The 23,584-nt window shown below is 39.3% G+C and overlaps 1 protein-coding gene across 4 annotated transcripts in view; it reads left to right on the forward strand.

The window, feature by feature from the left end:
• Nucleotides 1-23,584, forward strand: part of VPS41 (VPS41 subunit of HOPS complex) — a 247,119-nt gene that overhangs the window by 132,087 nt on the left and 91,448 nt on the right. For 2 of the 4 annotated variants that reach the window (XM_058296761.1, XM_058296763.1), the window contains 4 exons: nt 10,488-10,514; nt 13,042-13,161; nt 14,317-14,463; nt 22,113-22,179. In XM_058296761.1, the coding sequence (XP_058152744.1) occupies nt 10,488-10,514; nt 13,042-13,161; nt 14,317-14,463; nt 22,113-22,179 (361 nt within the window). The remainder of the gene's footprint in view (nt 1-10,487; nt 10,515-13,041; nt 13,162-14,316; nt 14,464-22,112; nt 22,180-23,584) is intronic. The other 2 variants (XM_058296762.2, XM_058296764.1) reach the window with 1 other exon arrangement.

Here is a 23,584-nt window from a genome sequence, read left to right on the forward strand (position 1 = left end):
CAATTTTAAAAAAAACAAAAAACAAAAAACAAACTGTAACCTTCTTGTGTAGCCAGAATTCCAGTACATGAGCATAGCAATGAGATTTCTATTTTAGAAATAAGTTTGCCAGCGCATCATCTGGGTTTTTTTTTTTTAATTGCCCAACTTTCTCTGTCAGCAGATAAACTTGAGCTCTATATGACCTTTACCTTTGAACTCTGAAATACACTTCATAATAACTGGTTCTACTACTTTGACAAATTATTAAATTGTCAGGATGCTGTTTGCAGCGGAGTTCATTTTTAGAAACGAGATAGTCAGCTGTTTGCTGTTGTGGAGGGATAGAATGAGGGGACCTGGCCTCAGGGACAGGTTGCTTTGTAAGCTGTAAAATGTCAGTCAGCAAACAAGGAAAGGACCTGCGTGAAGAAAATGAGGAAAAGCCTCTCACTGTTCTGAGCTGAAGACTTGTGGCAGATTTTACCTGAAGGACAGAGGTGGTAGCATGATCTGACTTCTGTAAGTTTCCAGCAGTGATTTGCATACAACAAATTAAACATTTTGAATCCCTTCTGAAGAGGATGCAATCGAGGGGCTTTTTATAACACTACAACTCTTTAGAATTCAGACAGCCCAGTGAGCCTTTTAATACCACCATGACCACTAAACATGAAAGTTAGAGGCACTTTCTTATGGGCTTGCTTCCTCTCCTGTCAGATCAGAGCTGGGCTTCTTGGGGTTAGTGTATCATTTTGGTTTTCAAATGAATCATCAGAATACTTTTTTTTTAGGTATTTCTTTATTTATTTATTTCCCCCCTCCCCCTCCCTCTCCCCGACCCTGCTGTTTTTGCTATCTTTGTCCATTTGCTTGTGATGTTCTGTGTCTGTTTCTCTTTTTGTCTCCTCTTCTCATCTTTCTCCTCTAGGATTCACTGGAATTCCATCCTGGGAACCCTGGCAATTACCACCTCAGTTCCTGGTCTTTGCTGTGCTTCACCTTGACTCTTCCATTCTTCTCTTTTTTTTTGCATCATCGTCTTGCTGTGTGACTCACTTGGATGGGCACTGCCTCACTCACGTGGGCACTCGGCTCACCATGTAGGCACGTGGCTCGCCATGCAGGCACCCACATGGGCACTTGGCTTGCCACGTGGGTACTCGGCTCACTGCATGGGCACTTGGCTTACCATGCAGGCATTTGGCTTGCCACACGGGCACCGGCTCACCACGCAGCACGCTTCCTCTTCTTTTCACCAGGAGGCCCTCAGGGATCCAACCTGTGTCCTCCCATATGGTAGGCGGAGGCCTTATCATTTGAGCCACATCCCCTTCCCATCAGAGCACTTCCAACAATTAAAAAATACACGCTTTAAGGCTTTCTGGTCAATTGACTATTAGACTACAGGCAGTCACCACATTTATGTAAAGTTCTCATGTTGAACCACTGTAAATAAAATATCTTTACTTCTCAGTACAATGTTATAAATTGTGGTTCTATCCCTGGCAATTCATTTCATGCTGTAAACATACCAAAATTCATTAAAAATGTAAAACCAAGTTGTGAAATACTAGATTGTCTAAAATCATATTTGGGTGAATTTTTTTCTGTATGTGCTGGACTGGCAGGGGCTGAAGAAAGAAGTCCAGTGTTTAAAATACAAGTAGTTTTCAGTCTCAAAAAATAGGCATTCTTGTGGAGCTTGTGTAACTCAGCGGTGGAGCACACGCTTCACATGTGTGAGGCTCCAGGTTCATGTGAAAAAAAAATAGGCATTCTTCATTGCTTTCAAAATTATGTTTTCATCTCAAATATTAATTGGTTTTTGGTGTCAATATATAGGACTCCCAAAGTCTTTGAGAATAGCAAGGAGGGGATGGATTGAAGAGCTGGATCCATGGCAACTTCATTTACTTCAGTGATTCTGCTGTTTCATGTCCATCAAATCCCTGCTACCCTGTTAAGAATAGAAACCCTTTGTCTTCATTGGGTTCAGCTGACTTTTCCATATTTGATGTTTGCATACCAATTGCAGCTTCACCCTGAGCTCTGATGTTAGACCTACCATCTCTCTTCCTGGAGCCATCAGCCCATTCTTTGTGCCTTGTTGAAAACGTCTTCCTGTACATCAGGGGTTCTTAACAAGGGGTCTGTGAGCTTGAATTGAAATTCAAAAAAATGTTATTCTTGTGGGGGATATGTTGGTGCAGGTGTGAGATATTTATTAAATAATACACTGTATAGTGTAGACTTAGTAAGGGATCCATGGTTTTCACCTGACTGGCAAAGGGATCTGTGGAACAAAAAAGGTTAAGAACCCCTGTTTTACATATTGAGATCACCATGCCTGTTCTTAAGCATTTTGAATAAGACTGTTCAAGAATCAGTGCAGGGCGGGTATAGCTCAGTGGTTGAATGCCTGCTTTACATTACCAGGTCCCGGGTTCAATCCCCGGTACTTCCTTTAAAAAAAAAAATCAGTGCATAGCTTGGACATGATCATCATGTTTTCCTCTTGTGGGGTTTAACACCAGCTGATTTGGCACTGTCATTAACATTGGGAGGGTTCTTTTTCTTTTCTTTAGTGTAAGGCTATATAAAGCAAGGGATTACACTGCAACCATTTTAAGAGGACACACCAGTGCACACTAAATCATAGTCACTTCACGGGAGTGTTTGTACTGAGTCTGCTTCTTGAGCATGACTGGTCAGGGTCCATGCTAGCTGCCATGTATATGTGGTCTCTTGATTTCATAAAGGGTGTAGGTTTCCACAAGTAAATAGGTGGGATGTTATTGGTCAAAAGCAGTCAATTATATTGTTAATCAGAACTTGGTAGGAAAAGAAATAATCCAAGTCTTTTGAGAGGGAAAAATGTCTGTATGTGTGTTCGTGTGTCTATTTACGTAGACATCACCTTGATGTAATTTTGCAACCCTTTATCTTTAAGTACTTGGAGCCTTTTTTTTCTTGTTTATTTGTGCTTTCATTTTAATTTCCTAATTTGTTTTTGTAACAGTGAAAATTGGAACAACCTAAATTCCTAATAATAGCAAATTAGCTCTTTCAGGGCCCTGCAGCCAGGTATCACCAGGAACGTACAGAAGGTTGAACAGGTGGGATTTATTACTCCCTGCAGCTAGTTAAAATGCCCATCATGGTGTGTTTGTAAGAGGATGTTAGAAAGAATGCATTACAGGATTTGTTGGACTTCTGTGAGGGAATTTTGTAAAAGGTTTAAGGAAGCAGGGCTTTGCTTTATATTGGATGCTGTCAGGAAGTGAGAGTGATCCATGATTGGGTACCTTAATAAATCTTATTTAGAAGGAGGAAAGGCCTTCATTTTAAGGTAAAGAAGGAGCAGACTCTTCACCAACTGGGTGGTTGGTCGTTTACGTAACTTGGAAAATGTTCCTGTTTTGTCTGTGCTCAGACATGATTATGGAGAGGTCTTGTTTTTGTCCCACTCCTTGTGGTCACGGCATGGCCTTGTTGGATGCTGATGTTCTGTGAAATTGTTTATGTTCACCAGGCGACTATCAGGGCTCAGCTGGGAGTGCCAGACCAGCTCCTGGAATCCCACGCTGCTTTTCTCTTTCTCAGTCTCAACAAATAAAATTCAGGAGATTGCTTCTATTGAAGTGCTCTACCAAAATATACATATGGCCTGATTATTGTATTATTGTAGAAATATAAGTATGAATGAAGTTACACTCATGGACAGCTGTATACCAAATTATTAACAGTCTGTCTCTGCAGGATTATGACTGTTCTTTCTGGTCATCTTTGGCTTTCTTTTTCTGCCTTTTTTCTTTTTCTTTTTTGGTAGTAGACATGCATTACTTCCATAATAGTAAAATAGTTATAGGAATATATAAAGTAATCCCAACTGGTTTGGATCTCTATAGAACTTAACATTCTAAATCTTACGCGATACCCCTACATTACAGAAGTCTGTTCTTAGCTCTTGTGTTATTTGATTGGTTGAGTAACAGTCCAGTCTATGGGCCTGTTTATTTTCTTAACCATTTTCCTGGTATTGGACCTTTAGGTTGTATTCAGTTTTTGGTTATCATAAATATCCTGTGATGAAATAAGAAGTCTTTGGCATGAACTTTTGTCTGTGTGTCTGAGTGTTTTCTTAGGATTGGAATTACTGAGCCAGAGGTTAAAATTATGTTTTAGACATTTGATACATTTCAGCAAATTTACACTATTGTACCCCAACTATGTGCAAGAGTACCTATTTCACCAAATCCTCTTAGCCAATTTGATATACAAAGAAAGACAGGCCATTGTTCTATTTTGCAACTACTTTGAATTATTAGTGATTTTGAACATTTTTATTTATTAGTCACTTATATATCTTCCTTTGTGATTTATCTGATTGTATTTTTTGCTCAGGGCAGCTTTTAATATTACTATAGATGCCAGAACAATGAAGACTGTCCACTTGATATTTATTGTCAGTTTGAGCACAAATTATTGCTGCTTACTGAATAGCCTGCAGCCTTTTCTCCAATTTTGGCTAAATCTGGGATAATTATTCTTGTTCCCAGGGAGACATTTTATTGGAATCTAAATGAGACTTAGAGTAGACACTAAAGTGTGTAGGGAGAGGACAAACATATGTTACCACGCAGATGTTAAATCTGCCCAAAACCATTGGTTCTGCAATTTCCGTTTATGCTGTCAGTGACTGACCAGGATGCCCAGTCAATCTCAATTTTTCATTAAGGCAAGAAGGGAGTGGATTTTAAAGCTTGAATGCAGATTCATTTTGACTTGCCTTCTTCAGTGAGTGTCCTGATCTTTATTTTCTCCCCTTTTGCCTTGCTCTGAGTATCATCAAGTGCTTGCTCAAATGCATAAGGCTGTATGTTCAGGTAATATTTGATATGATTAAAGACCCTAGTAGATTTGTATGTCTTTTACATGCTCTCACTGTGCAAGGCTCTCCCTCCTCTTTCCCATGATTGAGATTAGGTGTAGTTGAAATTAGAGATATTTGTTCATCACACAGTACATTAAGTCAAGTTTAATTACCCAGTGGATTATTTTTGTGTTTTCCTTACCCTGCTGCTAAAGGGGTCAGGCCTTGAACCCAACTCCAGGAAATGTATCCTCAGAGAGCTGCAAACTGAAAAATAGTCCCGAGGTATCTGGCATTAACAACTCGCTCTATTAAGTTGGTTAATAATGAAAGAAAAAATTTATTGGTAAGATGATTAAAAATGCCCCCAATCCTTTATGAAATCACATTTGTGACTGAGAGCTCACATATGCAGAAATTGCATATTGCTGTTTTAAATAGGAGCCTACCTCACATGCAAGCTACAGCAGATTTCAAAACACATGTAAGCTGGGTAGGTGGATAGATCTGTATCTATCTGTCATCTCTATGGTTTTTTAATAGAAGGGAAGTTGCTCCTAAATGGTACCTCTAGTGTGTAGCTTCTTTTGTTTACCTGTAGCTTGGATAAATTTTAGTTGCTAAATTGGCAGTTACCTTATGATAATGTAATGTTTTTAAATTTCAAAGTATTGCTCTGTTACAGCAATAGTTAACTTGTAGGGATTGTCCAAATTCTATGTTCCCTTGAAGTTGTGCTTACCCAAATATTCCTTGGGTGCAAGTGGGCTATCACGTGGGTTCTGGAAATAGTTCTCTGTGACTTTCAATGGTAGCAGTATTTGGCTTGTATTTAACTTCTTTTAAACATATTAAATTACCTTTAGGGAAAGGAGTTGATGAGTTATAACTTGTCTGGAAAAGAACCACGGAGTTTAAATAAATTTGGGAAATTCCCTCTTTCTTCCTATGTGCTTTATGCGCTCTCTTGTTTAGCGAAGTCCTACATTGTAAACTTTGATCTTGAGCCAAAGCAGGAAGCAAGACAGCGGCCCTTCACCACCTCTGCTGGGTTGTTGCTCCTTTCTTGCTTCTGCCTCTGTCAACTTTCAAGGTTCCTATTCTCTGCTCAGCAGTCAGCCACCATCGCAGGCCTTCTCCATGCTCTACAAGGTGTTTCTCACTTGCCTTCTTAACTTTTTTTTTTTTAATTTCATACACCGGATTTTAGATTTATTTCTTTGTTCCTCTATTTTATTATCTTGAGCTCCAGCATCCTCTCTGATCTAGTGTGTTACCTTTTGTGGAATCTCTGATTCCTGCAAACCTTGCCAGTCCTTCCTGCAAGAACACACTGGTATCTAAGACTTCCCCAGCAGCTTTAGCCACCACCCAGTTATCTCCTACTTTCTTGTCTGCCTCCGGGTGAGCAGTGTTACTGGTATTTAGGAAGCAAGAAGGAGTCAAGAGATTTATATCCCTGAAAGACCACACGGTGATTAAAAGGGGACCAATTATGTCCTGTTTCCTTCACCAGGGAAGTGTGGGCGATGGGTATGAGGGATGTTATGCTGCCATAATCGGCTTTGTTACAGTCTTTTAGGAGCCCTGCTGCATATGTGGGAGATTCTGGGATGTGCATTCTTACCACTCCTTGCTAGGGAACTACTAGATAGATTTATCAGCACAAAACATAGAAGAATAAAGTATATTGCTGAGGATGTAAGGGCTCCTATTGAAATATAAGTACCAAGAGTGCTGACTGCCAGAATATGGATTTATGGGAAATAAAGCCCTAAAATACTTTCTCCAACAAAAAATAGATCTCTTAGAAACAGTTTTTTCTCTGTTTGTACTTAGCACCCATTGAGCTTAAATTGCTCTCAGTATTGTGATAATGACAATGCACTATTACAGGATGTAGAAGATGAAGCAAATAAATTAACCAGCTACTTTAAAGAGTAGTTTTCTCAATGGCTTACCCCCTAAAATGCTTTGTAGAACATTCATGCTTAGTAGGTCTCTAGTCAGTTTCATGACAGCAGAAGGAAATGGATTTTATTAAATGTCAGGGAAATATAGGCAGATAGTTTTGTGGTGGTTAAATTAGTGTAGAATGTAAGAAAGGTAGCTTATCTTTTCTTAAATCACTGAAGCAGAACTTTCCTTGCCATTCCTGTGAAGAAATGTGTTTCTGCTTGAAATTCTAATAGTTTAGGGTAAAGCAAATGGAGAGTGGGTAGTTTTGGTCCTTCTGCAGCCTGTGGGGAGCTCTTTTGTCACCTAGAATGGGTATAGATCAAATTCTGCACTCAGCATAGTTGTATTTGGAAAGTTTCAGAGGATAACAATGAGAAAATCTCCATAATTATTGGCTGCCATTTGAAGTTTAACTGTGTGTGGATTAGAAAGTAGAATTTATGAGAAAAGAAGAAAGTAGGACAGAGAAGGAAGGCAGAAATAAACGTTTCAAGGGGCCAGGCAGGTACCCTAAATGAGAGAAGCAGGCACGGGAGCAAGATCCTCGGAGAAGTGGGTGGTGTGGCAATCTGGAGAGCCTTCCACAGATCTGCACAGACACATTCAGATGATCACTGTTCAGGCCAAGTGAGTGGCCAGGTTGCATCCCTGAAAGAAAAGAGGTGCAGTTTCTTGAAGTGAATAGGCGAAGACTGACCCTAAAAGTAGCTTTCAGATTTTTGACAGGTACACAAATCATGTCCTCTGGCATTGAACAAAATGAAATAGACTAAATGTTCAGAAGTAGGACTTGGGATAATTGTGAGTTCTTCCTAAAAGCGAGTTTGTATTAATTGTGTGATTTAGTCACAGGGCTCTTTCTTTTATATTTTTGGGATAAAGGCAGATTCCCATGCATCCAAAATAGTTTAGGGACATGACTAACTAAGGAAAGGCTTTGGTGGATTATGTAGCCCCGCCTGTAGCAAAAAGACTTGCATTTTGTGTATGGACAACCAAGAAAAGAATTAAGTCTAGCAGACCTAGGAAAGTCTACTCAGTATCTGCTATTTATTATGCTTATGTGTCTGGCAAAGTATAAGATATGGTCCCCTTCACCGAAGCATTTACAGTCTGTTTGGGAGACGAAAGGTAAATACTTGAATCTCAGTGAGTAAGATATAATCTGGTACTCGTTGTGCTGTAACAGAACCAGCATGACCATAAAAGCATACAAAAGCAGTAAAGTACAAGGAAAGTATTTGACTTACGAATTCTCCTAAATGATAAACTTCCCTCATATTTTTATGACTGTTTATTTACAGATCATTTTTTTTATCCACAAAATATAAAGTAAAATGATTGAAACCACTGCTATTTGAAAAAAATCAGAACATAACGTGCATGTCTACAAGGGTATATCAAATAATTAAAGTTTGTTTCATTTACAGAAATGGATATATTAACTCGTTGGTGGAGGGCATGCATCAGTTGTCATATGCCTCTCTGTGCTTTAAAAATATGATTAGGAGAGAATATTCTTTGTTGCTCTGATTTCATACCAGGGCAGGCTCCACATGGTTTATTGTAATATAACTCTGGAAACTCAGAATCAACACTGGAATGAACTCAATTCAAAATTCTTCTCTCATTCCTTTTCTTCCTGCCCTCTGCTGGAAGTCCTCTTCGGAGCTAGAACAGGAGACAAAGGAGGCCAAGGTCCAGCTGGCCTCAGCTTCCTCTTATAACTGGACGCACCCTGACCGCAAAAGGAATGATTGGAAATGAGATGGGATTTTGGTTGGCATTGCAACAAGAGTTTATTAACAAGTTCCTAAATAAATTAACCTTTTATTCTAAAAGTAGGCACAGTTTATGTGCATTTATTCTCATATATATTCAGTGTGCCTCAAATATCCCCTTTCCCTAAGTTCCAGTGACTTTTTTATATTGTTCTCGTTTCATTTCAGCTTCTCCCCTAAATTGTCCTGATTGTAGAAATATGAGGCTAGATTTTCATCCCCACTAAGGTATTAACATTATAAAAATAATTCACATGCTCAATGCAGAAAATTATTAAATAGAAAAGGTCAATGTAAAATTCCTGTCATCCATTTCTAGAATTAATTTTAACTACATTTTAATAAAGCTTTCAGCTTTTTACTAATGGTTACCCATTCGTAGGTTCTTCAAAGGCAATACTGTTTTGTAATCTGCTTTTTTTCTTTCATATTCCCTGAGCATCTTAGTTAATAAATGTGCATATACAAAATCCTTCCAATGTGGATGCATACTGTTCGATTGTCTAGCTCTACCATGCTGTACTCGATCTCCAGTTGTTAGCCCATTTCTGGCTGATATAAATAACTTTATTTATGTTTTTGCCCACCTGTCCGATGGTCTGGTTTTCTTGGCAAAAATTTCTAGGAGTGAACTTTCTGGGGTAGTTTTTAAAGTTTTGATAATAGGGTGCTAAAGAATCTTCCAGAAAATGGGAACTGATCAGTAGTTTAAGGGCACCTATTCTCTGCTCCCCACTAGGACCTGACAATATCATTGTGATTAATCTCTGTCATTTCTTTTCCCTTTTCCTTTGGTTTGTCAATTCTCACCATTGTTACACTGTTTTGGTTTTGTTTGTTTTTTTTTAAGATTTTTATCTATTTCTCTCCTTCCCCCTCTCCCCCCCCCGGTTGTCTGCTTTCTGTGTCCCTTCACTGTGTGTTCTTCTGTGTCCACATGCATTCTTGTCAGCAGCACTGGGAATCTGTTTCTCTTTTTTGTTTTGCGTCATCCTGCTGCATCAGCTCTCCGTGTTTGTGGTGCCACTCCTGGGCGGGCTGCACTTTTATCGCGCACAGTGGCTCTCCTTGCAGGGCGCACTCCTTGTGCTTGGGGCTCCCCTATGTGGGGGACACCTCTGTGCGGCACGGCACTCCTTGTGCACATCAGCACTACGCATGGGCCAGCTCACCACACGGGCCAGGAGGCCCCGGGTTTGAACCCTGAACCCTCCATATGGAAGGCGGACACTGTATCAGTTGAGCCACATCCGCTTCCCTATACTGTTTTGACTGTTGATTTTACAAAGTATAGTACTTTCAGGGCAAATCTACTTCCCACTCTCCTCAATTGCTTAATTTTTAAAGAAATATTCTGTTATTCTCATCTTTTTTTTTTCCCCCAAATGAATTTTTAGCATTTTTACAAGTGCTAGAAATAATCTCTTTGGGATTTTCTTTGGGTTTGCATTAGGTTAATTTAGTGAGAATTAAGCCTTCAGTGAGAATTTTAAGTCTTCTTATTCAGGGCATAATGTGTCTTTTCATTTCTTTAGTTCTCCTTCTATATCCCTCAATAAAGTATTGTTTCTATCACATAGCTAATATGTGCATGTTTTTGTTTGTAATTATCTTTTAGAGCTATGGATTTTACTTGTTTATAATTTTGATTGCATCCCCTAAAGTTTAGGAAAATGAGTATTTCTATTCTCAATTTCAAAATACTCTGGTTGCAATTTGATTTCATTTTTAACCTAGGGATAGCAAGTATCTTTTTTCGATTTTTTAAAAATTAATTTTTATCTTTTGTTAGGTTCTTGTTTATGCCACCTGAGTATAATAATAGGAAAAATTAGATCTTATTTTTAAAGTCCCTTTCTGTTTCTTGTAATGCCTCTTTCACGTGGAATTAGAAGTGGGAGATTTCTTTTATTCCTTGGGTAAGTCCTATAGTTTTAACTACTGAATTTTTCCATAATTCCTGTTTTTTTTCCTTGTTCCTTCATCTCTACTGAGAAAGGTCTACGTTTATTGTTCAGAGTTGAAAACTCTGCGTATGTATCATTGATTGTGTGCAAACTCGTTCAAGTTTTTTATTCTGGATAATGGTGGGAGGGGGAAATTTTTGTTTCATTTTTGTTAGAATTGCAACACAGTTTTCTGTCAGGAAAATGAGTACCAAAGAATGTACTCCTTAAGGCAGCAGGGAAGTGCTTCTTTATTTACTGAGGCCCTGTGATGTTCATCCAGGCACTGCTGGCCTCGGGGAACTGACACGACTGCTCTCTGCTCTCGGTAGGTGCTCTCTTGCCAGCGTGCCTGCTCTACTTCTTGGCCTTGCTCTCTGGTGTCACTGCCCCGAGCCGTTCTTTCCTAGGACAAGATTTGCCCCCAACTCCCTTTTCCTCTGGTCCCTATTACACTAAGCATGGAGGTGTTCTGGCATTTTGCTACCTGCCCAGACCACTGACTTTCAGCAGACTTTTTTTTAAATTGAGTTGACTCATGGCTTCCACTGGTCTCATTTTTTACCGTATCTTATGGAATTTTTGTTTTAAAATTTTGAACATATTTTTCTAACACAGGTATAGATTGTTTCCCCCTTTAATACTGTGTTGACCATTTCTAGGTGGGAATTAGTGCAGAAGGGGAATTGGCTGCTTTCCCCCATCACGCGTTTCCTTGGCCACCCAGCCAACTGCTCCCTCCAGCTGGGGGTCTATTGGGTGCTCACTGCGCCCAGCCCAATTGTGAGAATCCCCTCTACCAGGTCCACGCTACACATGGAAGCTAGACACTACAACCTTCTCACGTCCTTAAGTTTAGTGTACTTGTTTTTAGCTGCCTGTCTTTAGTGGCATGTACTTATAGGTGTAGCAGAATTGTATTCTAAGGCTTTCTTCTCTGTTCCCAAATTTCAAACCTATCCTGTCACTAAATACTGAACATCTTCATCTTCCCTCTACATTTGGCCTAGCACAGTGATCTGCATGGCGGTATTTTCCTCAGTCGTCTGTTCTCAATCTGGATGGCCCAAGGAGAGGCTGAATCACAGAGGACATGCTTGAGGGTCTCTCATTGGGGTCAGGAAGGCACGGTGGTGGTGATGATTTCCTACCAAGAACCTGGGGCAGGAAAGGACAAGATAGGACAGAAGATATAAGATAGGGTATATCTAGTAGGAAGAAAGGTCTACCATGTTTCGTAAAATCCCTGCCTCGAGCCTACCATATGGAGGATATGAGGCCACCTTGCTTTTTCATGGGTAATTAGAAACTCCAAATGGATCTCTCCATTTATAATACTTTAAAGTGACTATACTCAATTTACTTTTGTAGGTGAACACTTAATTTTAAACTATATTGTGTTTCTTCTAACTGAAGAGGTCTAACTATTGAGGGAAGGTATAAAGGAAACATAAATAAAATACTAATTTACCCTCTTTCCCCCATTATCACTTTCTTTTCCTGTCTTTGCGTGGGGGACATAAAATACTAATAAACTGAACTGAGAATGCCTCTGATAGAAATTTTTAAAACTATTGTGGATTCTCTATATGAGCATTGCTTTTTAAAGGTAAACAGGTATTTTGGGATTACATGCCTTAAGTTCTGTATTGTATAAATGTCTTTTCTTAAAGGATTTAAATTGGGTATATCCTGGGGAGTGGATGCGGCTCAAGCAGTTGAGCGCCTGCTTCCCACATGGGAGGTCCCGCGTTCAGTCCCTGGTGCCTCCTGAAAACAGAAACAACAAGCAAGCAGGAAAAAACCATCAGGGGATTTTATTGTATCCTTAATGAGACACAAACTACTAAATTTACATGTTCGTCAGGCGGCACCTTTAACCAGTCAAATTTATAGTATTACAAGTTATCTAGCAGATTTTTATTATAGATTTTTACCTTTAAAATAGACTTCAGCTGCATTGAACATTTTAAAGAAGTTTAATCCTAAAGCAACTTTCTCTTATTTTGTGACATGAATCACTGCTTAAAAGTCATTAAATTGTTCATCTTTGTTTAAATGAAAAACATAGCTTGCTTCTCACTATTGCAATTTAATCTGTGACTAATGTCTTATTTTCAAGGACAAAATTTTGAGATGTTGGTTTTTGAAGGCACAAATAAATTAATTCCTGGCAGTTGTGTGAAAAACTTTCTGTGGTACAAATCTTTATTTCTGCATTATTTTCCATGTACCTTGGTATTTTGGTGCCATCTTGTGGCTTTATTTTACAGTAACTTCAAAACTCATACATTTTAAACAATGTCCTGGGCTAGATGAACTAACTATACTAGGAATTCTTCCCAAATTGCAAATCATATACTACTGTAAGTTGACACAAAAGTGTTGAGAATTACTTGTTTGTTCTTTGGTCACAGGGACAGGCAAAAATGAGTAATTAAGGTGTCTAATGTATCGTTCCTGGCTTCTAAAATTCAGTCTCTATGATATTTGTTTCTAGTTGCTGCTGTTTGAACGGTCTTGGATGAGCAGATGGAAGTCTTCTGTTCTGCATGAAGGAGAAGGAAACATAAGAAGTGTGAAGTGGAGAGGCCATTTGATTGCTTGGGCCAATAACATGGTAAAAAGCATATCTCTAACTTCCTAATTCTTGTTAAGTGGCAGGAGAGTGATGGAATTGATAAAGCTGTAACAAAGGGAAAAGATGCCACTTGCTGATATGGTCATTTCTAAAAGATACAAATGGCAATTGATATCATACCTGGAAGGTTAAAGAAATTAGATTGCTTTTGGCTTTCATAATATAGTAATTCCCCACATGTTCTGGGCTCTATTTTAGAGTAAGAAACCTGAGGCATGGAGAATAACCAAGAAAATGAAAAGGCATCTTAATAATTGAAGGGGCTGCATTGGGAATGTGGTCTTGAAAATATCATTTGCCTATTGGCCAAAGGCAAGTAACAGTTGATATGAAACAAGTACAGAATATTGCTGATTTCTATTTCAGTCCCAGTATATAATCACAGGCAAAAATGTAAGCCTGGCTTAATAAAAGTGGATCATAATTTTTGGTGCTGTGCTTATTTTAAAGTTTTCTCAGTATGGGTTGGGGCTATTCAGAAGTTTAAAAAATGGTCTTTTAGGTATCCAGCAGACATTATAGACTTTCAAGGTATGATTTAGTAAATCACTTTTTATCCAGTTTTAAATGGTAGAAGTCTCTTAGAGTCAACTTCACTATTCAGGATTTTTCTTACCTCTCTTGGCTTTTAAGAAAGGTAAGCAGACCTATGCCCTGTTGGTTTATTTTCACTGAGCTGCTTGCCTGATGCTTCCATTTGAGAATTTTTAAATGTCAAGTGTAATTTTCTTTATATCATGGCTTTTCAGATTCACAGTCTTTTTAAAAACAAACCCCCTCTTTGTGATGGAACAATACAAGTAGAAATGTTACATGTCTGTCATTTTGGAAATGTGATTGCGTGATATCTGTACATTTTGAATGTGTGCCAGATTTGAGCCACCAAAGCTATCCATAATAAAATCTCCTTTGTCCAGAAAAAAAAAGGATGGAGGTTCTCTTTTGCTTTAGTCTATTTTAACAGTTTGTGTGGAGCAGGAGCATTTTCCTTTGAACCCTCTCCAGCATTTCTCCATAAACACTGTCAGTGTTTTAGACTGCTAGATATTGGTGGTTGTAGCAGTGACTGTTAATACATTTCCTTTACTTCCCTTCTCCCAAATAGAGGATTTTTAATGCTGTGTTATTTTCCAGGGTGTGAAGATTTTTGACATCACCTCAAAGCAAAGAATCACCAATGTGCCCCGAGATGACATAAGTCTTCGCCCAGATATGTATCCGTGCAGCCTCTGCTGGAAGGACGGCGTGACACTAATTATTGGTTGGGGAACTTCTATAAAGGTAGTTGTGCTTGTCTTATGTTATTTGTCCACATTATTTTAGATCCACTGAGAATGGTCCAAAGGAATATGAGTTCTTGATTGGCTTCTAGAAACCAGAGAATTTTCACCTGGACATTGTCATGTTGTGATACCCATTAATGCTCAAATTCTTTCATGGGCATAAGTTTTAGGATCGATTTTCTCTTTTCCATGGCATGCAGAACAATTTGTGGTCTTTTCTATGTTAAGGCTAGTGCTGCCTTTTTTGATCTTTTTAAAAATTTCCCATAACCCAGTTGAACATAGCTATTTACAGAGCGTGTGGTTAGGTTTGTTGGTTAGTCAGGTTTTGCTCTCTCAATTATTCTTTCCATTTCCCTTTGATGTGACCCTTAGCATCTTCATTAGAGTTATTGATGGTGGAGAGAGGAGGTTAAAACTAAATGTCCTGCTTGCTTGTTAATCGTTTGACTGAGAAGAGGCCCAGACTTATTATCTATCTATAATAAGATTTTGGAATATTTTGTAGCTTGTAATTATCTTACCCTTTTATACCTGAGTAAATGAAATTTAGCTTTTCTACAAAGCTCATTCACATTCATTCCATGCCTACCAGGCGCTTATCTGATATTAGATACTTTAGAGCAGAGTCACTTGCTACCTTTTAAAAATATATAGCTTACTCCAAACAAAGTAAACTAAAAATTAGCTGAGATAAAGATTACAGGAGAGGGAAGCAAATGTGGCTCAAGCAGTTGGGCACCCACTTCCACATGAGGGGTGGGGGGGTGTCCCAGGTTTGTTTCCCAGTGCCTCCTAAAGAAGACAAACAAGATGGTAATCTGACTCAACAAGGTGATGCAAAAAAGAGACGCAATGAGAGACACCACAGCAGGTAGTAGAGGTGGCTCAAGCGATTGAGCACTTCCCTCCCACATGGGAGGTTCTGGGTTTGGTTCTCAGTGCCTTCTAAAAAGAAGACAAGCACACAAGGAAGAGACACAGAGGGCAGACAGCAAGTGCAAAACAATAGATGGGGGTGGAGGGAGAAATAAAAATAAATCTTTAAAAAAAAATTTTTAATTTAAAAATAAATATTGTAGGAGGAAATAATCCAACAATAGCCAAATATATAGAACTCAGGCTTCAGAGTCCGAGCTGGGATCAAGCCCACCTTCTCCGTTTGTTTCTTCTATCTCTCTAAACATTACGCTATTAAAATGAAGGTATAAAACTCCCACTTCATAAGGTTTGAGGGAATTAAATGTGGTTATACATGTAAAGAGGTTAGCATAGAACCAGCTATTTTAAGTACTTGATAAATGTTAACTGTTGTTGTTAAGTGTGGTTGCTATAACTTCAAGTTCTAGAAAAGCCTTAACTGCTGCCTTTTTATGAAAGAGACATGGCTATTTAAAATTTTACTCTTCTCTGGAAAGGGTAAGCACAAAATGATTCATCCAGTGGTTCTGACCAAAACATACATCATTACACGTGACATGAGATCCTCCTGGCTCTTACATTAAATAAGACAAGTTCTCTTTGGTTTCTTTCTATATTGAACATGGAGTAATTGTTCTCATGTGCTAAGTAAACATAGCCTAAGTAGACATTTAAGGGTAAAAAGAAGGAAATTGTTCCCAATTGTCTCAGATAACAAAAATGATTCCCTAGTTTCCTCAATCCTTTGTGTGGGTACTTGTTCAATAAACTTTAACTTTTGAAAGTTTTAAAAGTCTTTGATGGACCAGTTGGATTTTTTCCCCTTTGTTTCAAAATTGTCATTTTCTTTACTTTTGTTGAAAAGCAAAGAAAATGAGTCTATAGGGACATGTAAGAAGGTCACAGATGGCTACCAGAATTGCTTTCTGTAGTAGACTGGAGAATAGCCTTGTGATGGTTAGGCTAATGTGTCAACTCGGCCACGTAATTGTGCCCAGTTGTTTGGTCACGCAAGCATCAGGCAAACTGTAATACAAGGGCGTTTATGGACTTTAGTCACCATTGAGTTTACTGCAGTGGTAAATCACAGATAGCTGATTACATCAGTCAGGGAGGTTTTCATCAGCAAAGAGTGATACTTTATCCAATCAGTCGAATGCCTTAAAAGGGGAAGTGATCCCAGCATTGAATGAGAATTTCCCGGCTCATATTTGGACAGCCAGCATCTCTCAGAATTCGTCAAGAACCTTCACTGAACTTTCATCAGAGCCCCTGGTTGCAGCCTGCCTGCGGAACCTGAACTTGTGCATCCCCATGGTCACGTGAGAGACTTATAAAATAGCATACTATTGACAGATACCTCTTGTTGATTCTATTTCCCTAGAGAACCCTGACTAGTACAGGCCTCTAAAAGTCGTAATCCCTGGAACCTGAAAATGTTACCTTGTGTGGCAAAAGGGCAAATATTACCTTATGTGTCAAAAGATGTGATTAAATTAAGAATCTTGAGAGGGAGAGATTATCCTGAATTATCTGGATGAGTCCTAAATGCAATCACAAGTATCCCTGTGAGAGGCAGAGGGAGATGCTACCACAGAAAAGGAGAAGGCACGTGAGCAGACATAGAAGTGATGTGGCAGCCACCAGAAGCTGGTAAAGGGAAGGAATGGATCATCTCCAAGAGTCTCTAAAAGAAGCACAACACTGCCAACACCTTGATTTCAGCCCATTGGAAAGGATTTTGAACTTCTGGTCTCCAGTAACGGAGAGAATAAATCTCTGTTGTTTTTAGTCACCAACTCTGCATTCAGCAGCCACCAGAAACACTTTCTTCCCCAATTAGGAGCCAACTCATATAAAAGATTTCATGTTAAATATTGTCATTTTCTTGGGGATTCCTTTTTTCTCAGGTTCAGTTATATCTGTGAGCACCTCTCAGCCAGAATCTGTTCTCTTGCAGGAAAGAAAATCAGGACATGCTCTTACCTCTGAGAGAGAGAGAAAGAGAAATCTTATTAGAGAGACACAAACCATAACCAACATAACACAGTATGCAGTTAAAGTCTTTCTCTTGGAAAGTTTACATTTTAGTAAGAAAAGATGGGCAAAAAGCAAAAAAGCAAGCACATGCACACATGTCAATAGTGGGAAAAACCAAAGAGCAGTTTCACAGGATAATGGGCAAGGGTATGGGGGAGAGTACTGTTTTATATGATGGGTTGTCTTAATTTTCCAAGGCTGCTCTGACAAATACCACACAACAAACCGCCCTCAACAGCAGGAACCTGTTTGCTCATAGTTTCCAAAGTAGAAGGCTTGCTTTCTCCAAGGCTCAGTAGTCTTCTGGTTGGCAGTCCTTGGCTTTCACATTACATGGCGATATCCTCTGCCAGATACTACTGACTTCTGTCTTCCGGCTCCTTGCTGTGGCTTTCTCTCACTATCTGAATTTCTTCTGCTTACCTGTAATCAGATTAGGGCCACTCTCATTCACTTGGGCCATATCCTCACTAAAGCAGCATCTTCCAGAGATCCCATTTACAATGGGTTCACACCCATAGGGATGCAGACTAAGACCAAGAACATGTGTTCCTTGGGTGTACATAATTCATCCTACCACAGAGGTCCAGGAAAGGCATCTCCGATAATGTATGCAGAAGGGGAAGGCAGAGGGAACAGCAGTATGAAAACCTTGAGGGAGGAGAGACCCTTGTCTGTTTTTGAGGAGCAATAAGGAAACCATTATTGCCAGAGTTGGGGGAGCAGGTATGAGGAGAGTGGGAGAAGCTGTATGTAGAGAAAGATGTCTGGAGATATGTCCTGGTATGGAGGTGAGGGGCAGATTATGTAGGGCCTCACGGGCCTTTGTAAAGTCTTTGGCTTTAATTTGAAAGAGATGAGATGCCAGCAAAGGGTTTTGAGTAGTAGAGATGATTGAATAAACTTACTTAGAGATAAAGGGTCAGTAAAGTGGGGAGACCAGTTGGGCGGCTATTATAGTTATCTCAGTAAAAAACATGTTAGTATTTTGAATCAACAATCAATGGTGAAACTGGTGAGAAGTTACTGGATTCTGGATATATTTTGAAGGTAGACCCAATAGTATAGTATTTGTTGATGATTGGAAAAGGGGCATAAAAACAAAAGAGAGAAAAGTTAATGGCATTGAGGAACTGGAAGATAAAGCTCCTTTTTACTGAACTGGGATGCAGTGCTGATAGAGCATGTTCGGGAGTTGTGTTTGGATATGTCCAATTGCAGTGCGTATTGGATACCTGTGTGGCGATGCAGAGGAGAGAGTTGATGAAGCAAATTGATGTTCATGGATGAGAGCCCATCCATGGATGTAAATGGCTCCTGCAGTCACTGAACTGCTCTTATGCCGGGTGTAAGCTTAGGGTAGCACTTAACATATTCACCTCCCTGCACTTGTTTTAGCCATATATGAAATAGGTGCTGGGACAAAAGCTAAAGCCAAACAGCTGAGAAGGAACAAAGCAGAGCTGTGGCCCAGTCTGCCATTGGTGCCTTGTTTTCTTGGTCTTCAGAGAGATTGTGGCCTGGCATGTGAGAAATTATCAGGCCTTGGTGTGAGTTCCAATTCCAGCTGTGTGACTTGGGTAAATTATACAATCTCAGAGCCTCAGTGTCCTTATCTCTAGATGAGGGATCATAAAGTTACCTTTCGGGGATTTTTGAGGACTGAAAGAGGTCAAGTCAGTTCTCAAGTTCTGTCACTGTCTCTCAGATCCCTCTACTACTCCTCTCCATCCTCCTGTCAAGTCTCCCTGGCTTTAGTTTTGCCCCCTCTGTTCTGTCTCTCACGGTGCAGGTAAAGTAATCTTTTTTGAGTACAGATCTAATAATCAGTCCCCTGTTTAAACCCCTCAGTGGATTCTCATTGCTTATAGACTGACGTCCTGATCTTTAGCATGATTTACAAAGTTCTGCATGACCCAGCCTCTAGGTTCCTCTCTAGCCTCAACTCTGTCCCAGTCACACCTCTCCACCCACCCATTGCCCCCAGTTTCTGTTTGATTTACCTTCTAGTTGAGGGTTCCAGGTTACTTGGTTGCTGTTTTGCACCTGTCTTGTCTCTCTCCTTCACTTCTGCCAGGAAACCTTCTTTACTGGAAGATGCCCCTGACTTATATTTCTGTGCTTCCCCATCTCACTTTAGTTAAGTGCCTTTTTAATTGTGTACCTACCCCTCTAGACCATAGTCTTCCTAAGAAAAGAACTATATCTGTCTTACAAAGCACTTAACTCAGGACTGTTTCCCAGTAGTTGCTCAAGAAGAATTACCTAACATTATTGTTATACTTGCTTTTATTATACTTCAAACCATTTGAAACACCACTCCTCACGTACTTTTATTAGCACATTAAAAAGATGTCCATTTGATATTTCTGGAGTATGCCTGTTAGATAATTTAGTACTTCCCTTATTAAATGTGAAAAGAGAAATAAATAACTTGTAAAAACAAAAATCTAAAGAAAGGAAGAGGATATTGGGGGAAAGAGGGAGGTGGAGAAACGGTATGAGATGGACAGGGGATGACAAAAAGCCATCAAGAGAGAAAATAACTAATCACTTCTGAGCCACAGGTTCAGGTCCTGGTATGTTGTTTAGGGTAAGTGAGTATTTTCATGTAGTAACCGTGTTGCTGCAGTCTGGTGGGAAAGTAGTTAGGATGTGTACATTACACAAAAAAAGCAAAGAAAAGCCTTATAAAAGTAGACATACTCATTTATCTATACATTCTACTTCTAGGAATTTGCCCTAAAGAAACAAAACTTTCTCTCTGTGCTGGAACTGTGGGTAATTTTTGTTTTTCCACTTTGGGTTTTTCTATACATTTTAAAAAAATATTCTAATATGTAGCTATAATTAATGAAGCAATTATAAAAAGAATACAGTAATTACTATATAAAAGCAAAAGGGAAAAAAACCTGATCACTGACAAAAGTTACTAGGGATCAGTACTTTGCTTTAAGTTAGGTCTTACCTGGGTGGGTGAACATATGTAAAATTTTCACTTCCTAACACATGGATAATGTTCTCTCTATGTAATACAGCGAAGAAAACAGAAAATAGTCTTATCTTCCCCACATAACCACTTTTAACACATACATGTGTTGTGGATATGTGTGAATGATAGAAAAATATATGCACATTTGTTTCTACCCAAACTTTTCTATATACATATACTTTAAAAGAGAGGTGGACAAACTTTTTCTGTAAAGGACCTGATAGTGGGCAGCAGACTTGGCCCAGTGGTTAGGGCGTCTGTCTACCACATGGGAGGTCCGCGGTTCAAACCCGGGGCCTCCTTGACCCGTGTGGAACTGGCGCATGCACAGTGCTGGTGTGCGCAAGGAGTGCCGCGCCACGCAGGGGTGTCCTCCGCATAGGGGAGCTCCATGCGCAAGGAGTGCGCCCCATAAGGAGAGCTGCCCAGCGCAAAAGAAAGTGCAGCCTGCCCAGGAATGGTGCGGCACACACGGAGAGCTGACACAACAAGATGACGCAACAAAAAGAAACACGGATTCCCGTGCCGCTGACAGCAACAGAAGCGGACAAAGACGACGCAGCAAATAGACACAGAGAACAGACAAGCGGGGTGGTGGGGGGTAGGGGGAAGAAAGAAATAAAATAAATCTTGAAAAAAAAAAAAGGACCCGATAGTAAATATTTGATTTTGTGGGTCATGTTGTATCTCTGCCACATATTTTTCTTTCCTTCTCTCTCTCCCTCATTTCTTTCCTTCTTCCCTCCATCCCTCCTTCCCTTCCTTACTTCCTTCTTTCTTTTTTCCTTTTTTTTCCTATTATAACCCTTACCATCCATTGCAGATAGGCTTATCTCCCCATGAAAACCATTGTTAACATGAGGGAGGTTACTTTTCATATTTTTTCAACCACTTAGTATTTTTACTAGTTTATTTTACTTATACTCATTTTGCATGTAAAACCTTATGTGTAGTTTTTGCAACCTTACATTTTGACATACGTGTGGCAGTTTGAAGTTTTTTGTGAATGTCAGAAAAAATCATGTTCTTAAACTAATCCATTCCTGTGGGCATGAAGCCCTTTGATTGCATTAGATTCACTTAAGGGATCTTTTGATTAGATGACTTGATTAGATCACTTTAGGGCCTTTGATTAGACTACAGTCAGGAACCATTAAAAACAGGCTGTAGTTTGCCAACACTGATTTGAAATTATATGTAATACATTGATTTTGATATACTTGCACTATGAAGACCATGTAACAGTTTTGCAAAGTATTATATAACAGTAGTGAAATAAACTACAAACATGTGCGCAGAAATAACAATAATGTGAACATTTTTGCCCGGTTTAGCCATTGGGTGTTTTTGGTTACATACCTCTGCCAGAGCTTTATTTGGACAATGTTAGAAGTAGTCTTTAAAATCTTAAGAGTTGTAGCAAATGTTCATTGGAAACATATTAAAACTAAATTATAATTTCCTTCTTTCTTTGCCCTTGATTAAGACTGTATTGACATAATGTTGGAGTATATAAGTAATGATTGTTATACATCGTTCAAATTAATTTCTATCATTGAAGTCATAGGGTAGATTATGTGCACTCCATCTTCAGTTCCACATGGGTAATTTAATGAAAGTATCATATATTGAGTAAAATGCTATGAAGAATTTTCCATCAATTGATTAAAATTACCTGTGAATTTATTTTCCAGATATGCTCTGTGAAGGAAAGGCATGCCAGTGAAATGAGAGATTTGCCAAGTCGATATGTTGAAATAGGTATGGCGTCATCATTTCTCTTCTAGAGTCTGAAACTTCAAATACGTATTCATTTTATTAAGTGAAAACCCAAGTCCATGTTCTTCAGGGCTCATCGCTTGGTACCTTGACGAATTTTAGTTTCAAGTTTCTGTGATGATTTTGTAGTTGACTTTGGAGTAGAATAACCATGAGTTTCTGACTCTGTTATTTACCACCTAGATTTTTCACAAATTTCCACGTTCTTCAGCATTCTCATCTGTAAAGTGTGCGAAAGAGTACTTCTCTCACAGGTTGTTTCATGCCAAGCACATATCACTGTGCTGATCCCTTGTCCTGTCAACTTGTAACTTATGAATGTTAATTTTCTTTCTTGCTGTCCAGCCGAAGCTGCCCTAGTTTTTCATTTGGTCCACTGCAGCACCCTCCTAACTGATTTATCTCCTTCCATGCTGAATTACTCTAATTCTCCCCACTGTAGCCAAAATACAGATCAGATCTTGTCACAGCCCTTCAGTCCCTCCCCTCTCAGGATAAAGTCAAAACTTCTTACCGCGGGCCACAGGCACCTGCCTCTTGGGCTTTAGTCATACCACGCTGCTCCTTGGTCTGTGCTACAGCCAACCGGGTCTTCTTTCCCCCAACCATGTTCCTTTCTCCCCTGGGCCCATCACTCATGCCCTTCCCTCTGTCTGAAACACTCTTCCTACCTCATTTACCTTCGTTGATTCTCATTCATCCTTTACCATCCCTCAGCTCATGTGTTGTTTCCTGGAAGTGCCAACTAGACCCCCATGACCAGGTCAGATCCTCATCTCTTAGGCCCATATATCATTCTCTGCCCCCGCTTTCTAGCATTTGCCTCAGTTGCAGTTATTGTGAGATTATTCAAAGCCATCTCTGCCTCTTCCACGGCACTAAAAACTGCTTGAAAGTCCACATAGTGTCTGTTTTGCTCATTGTTTGCACCTCAAGGGCCTGGCACAATGTCTGGCACATAGTAGGTGCTATACAATATTGTGCTTAAAGAATCAGTTATCCTGGGAAACAGCTTTTCAGGACAAATATGCCAAAAATGATATCCTGTAATTTTTATAACAGTTTGTACCTCAGTTTGCAAAATGTATTCCAAGAAGAGGGGTGCAGTTTGGCTAACTTTTGTGATCATACCTTAAAAAGATTTAATAGAAGCTATATTTTGTATTTTTTTCTAGAACTAAAGTGTTGCTATGAGAGACAGAGTTGTTTGGCAAAAAAGATTCTTTGCCAAATTATACGTCACCTGAAAAATATCATTACCAGTTTGGATGATGGGTAGATTTGATGTTTCATTGTAACAAGGCGAAGCTGAAATAAATCATTTGCACATGACTATAGTTCTAGCATAAGAGAAAAACATGTTCATTACTCTCATGGTTAATGTGGA

This window comes from Dasypus novemcinctus, chromosome 5 (genome assembly GCF_030445035.2).
Source record: "Dasypus novemcinctus isolate mDasNov1 chromosome 5, mDasNov1.1.hap2, whole genome shotgun sequence".
In the NCBI taxonomy this organism is placed as follows: domain Eukaryota; kingdom Metazoa; phylum Chordata; class Mammalia; order Cingulata; family Dasypodidae; genus Dasypus; species Dasypus novemcinctus.